Source organism: Gossypium raimondii, chromosome 12 (genome assembly GCF_025698545.1).
Source record: "Gossypium raimondii isolate GPD5lz chromosome 12, ASM2569854v1, whole genome shotgun sequence".
Classification (NCBI taxonomy): domain Eukaryota; kingdom Viridiplantae; phylum Streptophyta; class Magnoliopsida; order Malvales; family Malvaceae; genus Gossypium; species Gossypium raimondii.
In genome coordinates this window covers 37,674,227-37,684,206 of record NC_068576.1, presented here as the reverse complement: position 1 = coordinate 37,684,206, position 9,980 = coordinate 37,674,227, and the positions used below count along the sequence as shown (strand labels likewise).

Below are 9,980 nucleotides of genomic sequence, written 5' to 3'. Positions count from 1 at the left end.
GTAGGAGAGTCTATGTACCGAGAGATAATAATTTGAGGCGGTCTATACTGCGAAAGGCGCATAGTAGTCCTTATGCTATGCATCCAGGCGGGAATAAAATGTATCGAGATCTTCGTGATTTATACTGGTGGCTGGGACTGAAACGTGAAGTAACTGATTTTGTTGGTAAGTGTTTAACTTGTCAACAAGTGAAGGCTGAACATTAGTTACCTTTAGGGTTATTACAGCCAGTTAAGATTCCACTTTGGAAGTGGGAGGGAATAACCATGGATTTTGTGAGTGGGCTGCCTTTAACGCCTACCAATAAGGATTCGATATGGGTTATTGTAGATCGATTGACGAAACCTACTCATTTCATACCAGTTCGTACTGATTACTCTTTACAGAAGTTGGCTAAATTCTATGTGGCTGAGATTGTAAGACTGCATGGGGTACCAGTTTCTATTATATCTAATAGAGATCCTCGCTTTACGTCTCAGTTTTGGAAGAAATTACACAAGGCTTTGGGTTCGAGACTAGACTTTAGTACTACGTTTCATCCCCTGACTGATGGTCAGTCGGAAAGAGTGATTCAAGTACTGGAGGATATATTGAGGTGTTGTGTAATAGATTTCTGAGGCAACTGGGAAGATTATTTGCCGCTAGCAGAGTTTGCGTATAATAATAGCTATCATTCCAGTATTCAAATGACACCGTACGAGGCGTTATATAGTCGTAAGTGTCGTACTCCTACCTGTTGGACTGAGCTAGGCGAACGGCGAGTTCTAGGGCCAAAGTTAGTTTTCGATATCAAAGAGAAGGTAAAACTGATTCAAGACCGATTGAAGGAAGCATCTAATAGGCAGAAGTCTTGTGCGGATCTTAAACGCCAAGAAATTGAGTATTTTGTCGGGGATTACGTTTTTCTCAAGGTTTCACCATGGAAAAAGATACTGAGGTTTGGTCGGAAAGGTAAGCTTAGCCCTAGGTTCATTGGGCTTTACCGTATACTGAAGCGTGTGGGACCGGTCACTTATCAACTTGAGTTGCCTTCAGAATTAGACCAGATTCACGATGTGTCCCACGTCTCCATGTTAAGGTGTTATCACTCTGATCTCGCACACATCGTACCAGTTGAGGAGATCGAGGTTAGGCTAGATCTAACCATTGAGGAGGAGCCAGTGCAGATATTGGGGAGCCAGTGCAGATATTGGACCGTGAGGTGAAAGTAATAAGGAAAAAATCTATTCCTTTAGTCAAGGTGCTTTGGCGTAACCACAGTTCAGAAGAAGCCACATGGGAACCCGAAGAGGCGATGCGACAACAATACCCTCACCTATTCTGACCAGGTAAATTTTGAGGTCGAAATTTTGTTAAAGGGGTAGAGTTGTAACGCCCCAAAATTCAAGTCTTTAATTTTTGAATGATTTGTCACAAATTGCTTGTTTGCTTCAGTGGTTAAGTAATTTAGGTGTGTTTAGGAGTGTTTGAGGAGCCTGGGTTCAAGTCTTGGCTTTGGCAAAATTTTAGTTTTACTCTTAAATGAATCTGGACATAGGCATATAGGCCTTATAAATATTAGTGGGTGACCATTTTCGGTTGGGAGTCTTGAAGGAGTTAAGTCACCCTCTATCAAGCAAGGTAAGGATGGTGTGTGGTTAAAGTGTTATTAAGAGGGTGTCTTGCTTTAAGGGCTGACTTATGATTTGACTATAAATCTACGTTGGTATGCGTGGAGGCTTGCGCGTTTCTCGTAATCAGGTGTGTAATCACCCACTACAACCGTAGATCGGCGAAAAGCCGAAAAGCTGTTAACATGGCGTTTGAGACCACACGGGGGCGCGATTGCTCGAGTGGTAAGCCCAACTTGCGATTCATGGAAAAATTACCAAAATACCCTTGATAAGTAAAATGATCGAAATACCCTTCGAAGGGTAAAATGACCGAAATACCTTCGATGGGTAAAAAGACTGAAATACCCTCGATGGGTAAAATGACTGAAATACCCTCGGAGGGTAAAATGACTGAAATACCCTCGATAGGTAAAAAGATCAAAATACATTTGATGGATAAAATGACTGAAATACCCCCGATGGGTAAAATGACTGAAATACCCTCGAAGGGTAATATGACCGAAATACCCCCGAAGGGTAAAATGATCAAAATACCCCCGAAGGGTAAAATAACCGAAATACCTTCATAGGGTAAAATGACTGTTATACCTCTAGAAGTTGAAATGAGTGTATGACTGATTTCCTCTATGTTATATATATATGACTATTTCTGAGTATGACTTACTACATACACGTATGATTTATGACATGACATACTGCATGGGTTGGGATTCTGGTATAGGTGAAGTATACTGTACTGGTGGCTTTGCCACATAAACTGTTACTGGCAACTTTGCTGTGTCATTATTACTGGCAGCTTTGCTGCGATATTAGTGTGTTGGCTCGGTGGGTCGATTTTATCCCCACATGGTGTGTTGGTGGTATAGAGTGGTGTGTTGGCGGGATTGGGATGGGTTGCATTACTGCATTGTAATGTTTCTATATTGGGCTAAGGCTCACACTGTTACTGTATTGGGCTAAAGCCCACACTATTGTTGTATAAGGTCAGGCCCAGACTGCTACTGCATGTTGTATACTGATTGACTGATAGGGGATTTCACACTGAGTTTCATAAACTCACCCTCTCCTCTTAATTGTGCAGGTAATCCTCAGTCTTAGGCGATTCAGTGTCGCGAGGGTCTCGGCGATGGCCACACAACTGCTGCTGTTCACACTTATTTTTATTTTACTTTAAATTATAAGTTGGGTTTTGTTTTGTAATAAGGCCTTTAATTTGGGTTTTAAATTTTAATTGGGCTTTTGCTTACATATTTTATACTGCTAGTTAGGTGAAAACAAATTTTCAAAATAATTACTATTTTCAAAGACACGAACTTTAAACGTTAGAATTTTCAAATGCTTTCGCGTTTTAAATGAACTTGATATAATAATAGGAGTTAATAAGGCAAACATTTGGTTAAGTGTTCTGTTAAACATTACTAAAGAGGTTTCCAAACTTAAGAAACGAGTTTTATCAACAAGTCTAAATTTTGAGAGACACTTCAATGCGACACACTAGATACGGCCATAATGTCTAGGCCGAGTTTGGGATGTTACATTTAGTGGAAAAAATGAGTTTGATAATAATTTGGATTATGATTATGATTGAGTGATGTTATATGTATTGAATCATAAAATGGATTGAATGTCGGTACCCTATTAGTTGTTTGGGTTATGTCAGATATAGTTGCCAATGATGCACTTTGGTACCAGTTTTGTATGTTGGTTGGACGATCCATGTATTCATCCATGTCTGAATCATATTAATAGGGTTATAAATGGTGAATTCAACAAGTGAAATTTTTAAATGAAATGGTTTAACAACATGGCCTCATTTATATTTCTACGTGAAATATGATAGAAAGATCAAATAAGTGTAACAACTCATTTTCAGTGAAATCAGAACAGTGGTTTCAGGACCACAAATTTGAGTCTGAAAAGAAAAATTATTTTAATATTATTTTATGGTCTGAATTATGATAGAAATATCGTATAAAAATTTCGTTAAGAAAATTTTACCGATTACATGTTTAATTGATAAAAACCAAATTGCATGAAATGCAAAAGTTGAGTTCTAGTAGCTATAAGTATCAAATAGCTATGGAATTCAAAATTGGAGGTCTTTATATGACAAATAGACCATTAAGTGGGGTTAATAGATAAATATGATGATTCATCCATGAAAAATTAAATAAAAAAATGACAAAATTGGAAAGATGATAAATAAATATGATAAATAATAAAAGAAAAGAAAATATCATCATTTATATCATCTTTCCCAAAATTAAATACATGGATACCCTAGCTAAGAGAAAAGAACTCAAGCAAGTTTATTTGGATTAATTGGGTAAGCATTCTTGTCCCGTTTTAGTAATTTTTATGTTTTCGAGATTGTAAAAGCTTAAATTAGCTGTCTCGGGGATTAATTTGTAAAGTTATCAAAGTATTAAAGTTTTGCTATGGATGAATATGCATGAATTATGAAATTTATGGTAGAAAATGAAAGGTTGTTGATAGATAAATAAATTTTTGTAAAGTAAATTTTGATGAAATTGTGATTTAGAGACTAAATTGTAAAGATGTAAAATTTATGGAAAAATTCTGAATTTTATGAATTACATGAGCTGAAAATGTTACATGTAAAAATTGGCTAGGCTTGGAATAAGGATTAAATTGCATGAATTTCATTTTTCGAGCCTAGGGACGAAATTGTAATTAATCAAAAGTATAGGGGCTAAGTGGTAATTTTTCCTAAGATGTGAATTGGATTGAATTGAATATTAATTTTATTAAATTTATGTTAAATTCATTCGTATAGATCTAGATAGCTCAAATACGAAGAAAGATCGAGGAAAAGAAAAAATGTCGATTAGTAGGATTTTGCGTACATGAACAATTGTCAATGTAAGTTCGTGTAACTAAATTGTGTATATTTATATGTTTGAATTGAATGTTGTATATGTGAATTGTGTAATTGCTATTTGTATGAAATCTACTACATATCTGACAAAGCTCGATAAATGTCAAGTCCCGTTTGAATAAATAAAATTCGATGGATACAGGATTCTCGAATTTGTTGTGGTCCTGCATAGGTTGCGGACACACCATAGATCAAAAGAGCATCCCGTTATTAGCTCTTATGAGTATCCTGATATTTGACCCTCTCGAGCTTCCCTTTATATGGTTCTTGCAAGCTTCCCGTTAATAGCTCTTCGGAGCATCCCGATTGGTTGTGATTCTGCATGTGTTGTAGACACACTATAGTTCTTATGACTGTCCCGATATATGGATCTTCGTGAGCTTCCCAATTAAAGGCTCTTTGTGAGCTTCCTGATTAATGGCTTTCTAGAGCTTCCCATATAGCTCGCTTAAACTTCCCAATATATGGCTATTCGAAGCTTCTCGATTAATGGCTCTTCAGAGCTACCTGTTATTGGCTCGTATGAGCTTTCTGATTAAGGCTCTTATGAGCTTCCTATTATACAGCCCGGATAAGCTTCCCGTTATATGGCTCACATGAGCTTCCCGATTATGTGCTCTAATGAGTTCTCCCGAATATGAATTGACGGATTATAGAATAGTACACTTCGTGTGTACTACCCGTGTGTCCATCAATATATGGCTATTCGGAGCTTCTTGATTAATGGCTCTTTGAAGCTACTCGTTATTGGCTCGAATGAGCTTCTTGATTAAGGCTCTTATGAGCTACTTATTATACAGCCTGGATAAGCTTCCCATTACATGGCTCATATGAGCTTCTAGGTTATGTGCTCTAATGAGCACTCCCGAATATAAATTGACGGATTATAGAATAGTACACTTCGTGTGTACTACCAGTGTGTCCATCGATATTTCAAATAAATTTAATGGGAAAAGTTCCGACATGGGATAATCTGAACTTGAGATGAATTATTATGAAAATGTACATGTTATATGGATATATGATGTGGAAAGTATATGTATATGAAAATTTTTACATGATGAGCTCATCCTTGTTTCTTGATATTCATATGAAGTACATGACTAACATGTTTCTTGAGGTTGTATGTGTTTAGGAAAATTGATTGAATAGTAAGCTACCGAGGTAAAAGATGTTAAGTGAATATGATATTGAATGACATGTGGTTTTTGTAAGCTTGGTTTAAATTGATTAATAAATTGGGTTATCAGTGCTATATGTATTTTATATGTATGAAGATGTGGTGGAAATGGATTGTAAATGTAGTCATGAATTAGTTAAACATGAAATGTACAAGTATAAGCAATTGTACTAGATCATTGTGTCAATGTTTGTGTTATACTATCTTGGATCGTGAAAGTACCACTAAGCCCTACTGCTTAGTGTACAGTTTGTTTTCTCTGTACGTAGGTATAGGTGATCCTCGAGAATACGAGAAGTAGTTCCAGCATCCAAAAAGTGATCCCGACTTAGCAAAGTTTGTAAAGTTCTCTTCTGATTAGGATATGGCTTGTACCTAGGGTTTAAGCTAGTTTTGTATCATAAATGGTCGTTTTTGGAAATTGGTTTATTAGTGTTATTTTGAAGTACCATTTTGGAATATCTTGGCATGAATGCAATCGGTATGTTATTGAATAGATTGTTTTTGGAATGTTTAGGTGTTATTTCAAGTAGCCCAAACTTGTACCAAGTTGATCCTTTTAGAAATAGTGAGACACGTCGTGATGACGTAATCTCAACATCGCGACAAGATCAATCAGAGAGTTACGTCATGACTTTAACCTGATACTTGGAAATCTTTACAATTTGGTCCTAATTCGACCTCGTGTTAGCATTAGAGCTTGTACGCTTGCATAAGACCCAAAAATTATTGTGCATCGCATCATGTATTTATAATACTCATAAATGAATGTTTAATAGTATAAATTGAATATAATTTGACGTAGTTGCTCCGGCAATGAATGTGACATCCTGTAACTCGAACATGGGGATCGAATCCAGTATCAGGGTGTTACATGCACAATAAATTACAAAGTCAATGATTTTTTTTATAAAATCAATTGAACTTAATCACTACAAGACATTACCTTTACTCTTCTTCAAGAATTCCTTCGGTGTTCCAAATTATATCTTTCAACCCATATGAGAAATTTTTGTAGAACTACCATGTTAAATGAAAAACTAATTAAATGAAATTTACTTAAATAAATATACTTGGATAATATATCATTGAATTATGGGTAAATTACACCAACAGTCACTCAACTTTGGGGTAGCTGACAAAACAATCACTCAGGTTTCAATTCAGTCACTTAACTTTCAAAAAATAACAAAATAGTCACCACTAACCATTTTCTGTTACAGACGTAACAAAGCTACCGTTTTCCATTACAGACTTAATGGAGCTGCCATTTTCCATCCCTATCACTGCTCTCCTATCCTTATCCCTCTTCCCCGCCATCCACTTGACCTCTACCGCCAAAAAGTTCTCTTCCCAAACTTGATGCTTCGACAGCAAGAACCATAGGAGCAATCTCACCACAAAAGAAAAGGATGAGGAACAAGAGCCCGAAAGGACGGCGAAGATTGAGGAATCAAATATTGTTGTCGGAGTTGGATTAGAAGACGTTGGTGAGAGTTCGTTTGAGATTTTTATTGATGGTAAGTTATTCCCGGATCTTTCGGGCCTTCAGCCAGATTTATGGGAAGATCCCAAGTGGGATGTTCTCAGTTTTCTTGTTCAGTATTTGTTGGCTTTTGGCATCGTTTTCGCAGTATATCTCAAAGCTCTTTATCTTTGCCTTTTTTTTCCATTGTTCGGTTTTACTGTGTTAATGCCTAAAATGATTGATGTTTGAATTCATATAAGCCTGTGAAGGATTAAGATTATGGGTTTAAATCAAAGTTACAAAATTTAACAATATGATAGCTTCTGCATACTAGTAAAGGGAAAAAAATCTACCCTAAATCCAAATAGTGGTTAGAACTTGAACTTGGGTTTGGAGATTTTAGTTACAAAGTTCAAATGAAAATTTATGAGCTGGGGATGTGCCATAGGAAAAGAATGAAATTTTGCCTGTGTTAGAGTCCAAAGCTCCATTGTGGAGTTACAGGGAAAAGGACTAAGAAAAAAGTTGATACTTGAGAGATTTTTTGTAGATTACATTTCCTCCAAAGGAGGATAAGGGAATGAATTAAAAAGTTCAAATAAACACTAACCCATGAAATTTGGAGAATTATGGGTAGACTAATCTGACATTTTATTTGAATTTGGTGGCTGCAACAAGGTAGCCTGTACTATTTTTTGAGATTTTTATTCTTGGGTTTGTGATGGGAATTAAGGATGGTGAACAACATGCAGCACCCAGACTTGCTAGGCTTGATTTTGTGCTAACCAAATGTGAATATATGGTTCCCAAGTTTGGTGAAACATGGTGGGGAAGAGGGGGAGAAAAAGAGAATTAGAGTAGGGGGATGGTGGGGAAGAAGGATGAGAGAGCAGTGATAGGGGGATGGAAAATGGTAGAAACGTTAAATTTGTAACAGACAACGGTAGCTCTGTTACGTCTGTAACGGAAAAGGGTTAGTGGTAACTGTTTTGTTATTTTTCAAAAGTTGAGTGACTGAACTGAAATCTGAGTGACTATTTTGTCAGCTACCTCAAATTTGAGTGACTATTGGTGTAATTTACCCTTGAATTATTTAGAGGTGAGTAGTTATATTGGTTAAATCGGTTAAGGATTTGGTTAGAATGGCTAAGGCATTTGATTATGGGTTATTGAAATTCATAATTGAAGCAAGGAAAGAGATTAGATAATTGACTAAAGTTAAATTAATTCGGTTAGGTGGATCAGAATTAAAATTGGTGGATGGATTTGTTATTATTAAAGATTTATTAATTAATTTAATTATAAATGAAAAACTTATCGAACTAAAAATACCGATGATTCATCCATCTATGTTCCAATAAAAGACATCTCATTCATTGAACACATAAATATGGCTTAGACAAGAGAGATCACAGTAAAAATGGGGTTCCTAATGAACTATGATTCAAAAGGTCGAATTCAGAAATTTAACCTCTACTTTACAAGAATTGAGAAATTAGTACCTTTAATTTCTCATAATTTGATTCCAGTACTTTACAAAAACTAATAAGATAGTTCAGTTGTTGGTAAACACATTGTTGAATTGCTAATTTGCTGCTTACAAATTGTTGAATTGCTTCCATGTCAACAATTTGACAACAAAGTTTAACAAAATTATTTAAATGGACTAAATTCTCGATATTCATAAAGTAATAAAACTAAATTATAACAAATTACAGTATAGGGACAAATTTCTCAATTTATGTAAACGTTGCTATGCAAGTATATACCTTGTAAAACTTCAATGTGTCTCCACTAGTTTTTCGGAACTCTACCATGTGCAACTGTCATGGGTTGTGCATGGGAGCCCACAACCATGACACATTTGTGCGATCCATCAAGTGGGAAGGAGGTTATTTGGCCCGATCAGACTGACATGTTGCTTGAAGTGATTGAAGGTCCATCTTCAAGCTTGACACATATGGAAATATAATCTTCGAGGATATGCAATCTAGATATGATATGTAATCTTAGAAGATATGATTTTGTAATCTTAGAGATTTGATTTGTAGATACCTTTTAATCTTAGTCATTGATGTACTTGATCTGTACTATTGGATTTGGGGAGGCTCTACTATAAATAGAGGCCTCTCCCCTCATTGTAAATCACTTGAGTTTTGGGAGCAATGAGAATTCTTGAGAGTATTCACTCAAATTTCTCTCTCTCTTGTGTTTTTTATTTTTTGTGGCTTGTTTTTATTTCGTTCTTCGTTCATCTTCGTTTGGCTTTGAGTTGCTTTCATTTGTGTTAGTTTTGAGGAGGAGTTCTGTTGAATCCTCATATTGTGGGAGTTAGGCTGACTTAGGCGTTTTTTGGAGTAAGAAATTGCCTAAGGCCGCACGGATTGTGAGGCAAAAATTCTAAGTCCGTGACAGTTGGTATCATATCCAAGTTTTGCGAAAGCATTATTGAAAGATGTCGAAAGAAGTTGGTGAGAATGAGCCAATGGAGACCCGTGGGAGGGCCAGAATGGCTAGTCGATCGAGGGACATGCTGTCGATCTTGGAAAGTTGAGTGGTCAATCTCGAAGAGTTTGTTGGTGACATGAAGGAGACACTCGAAGTGGTCCTGACCTGTATAGAAGAACTGAGGGAAGATAGCAAGGAATTTATGTTGGACACTCTTAGATCCACTTCAGACAAATAGACGGTAAGGGACGAAGCTTGTAAGGCCTTGGTGACTACCATGAAAGAGGAGATTGCTGAGCTTAAGGGAGAGCTCACAATCTGTAAGGTTTCCTTGGGAAGTGGGATATTGGCTTCGGGACCGAAGCAATGTCA

General features: G+C 36.4%; 1 protein-coding gene across 1 annotated transcript; it reads left to right on the top strand.

Moving 5' to 3' along the window:
- Window positions 1-686: 686 nt before the first annotated feature.
- On the top strand, window positions 687-7,409 carry LOC128035499 (uncharacterized). The gene is made up of 2 exons (XM_052625254.1): window positions 687-1,201; window positions 7,067-7,409. The coding sequence occupies exons 1-2, from the start codon at window positions 687-689 to the stop codon at window positions 7,407-7,409; spliced, it is 858 nt and encodes a 285-aa protein (XP_052481214.1).
- The last annotated feature ends 2,571 nt before the right edge of the window (window positions 7,410-9,980 follow it).

What these genes read in the sequence shown, in the direction of transcription:
- LOC128035499 (XM_052625254.1), top strand. Translation starts at nt 687, where the DNA reads ATGACACCGTACGAGGCGTTATATAGTCGTAAGTGTCGTACTCCTACC. An exon ending in TGCAGATATTGGACCGTGAG is followed by an intron (nt 1,202 to 7,066) that starts GTGAAAGTAATA and finishes ATGCTTCGACAG; the next exon opens with CAAGAACCATAGGAGCAATC.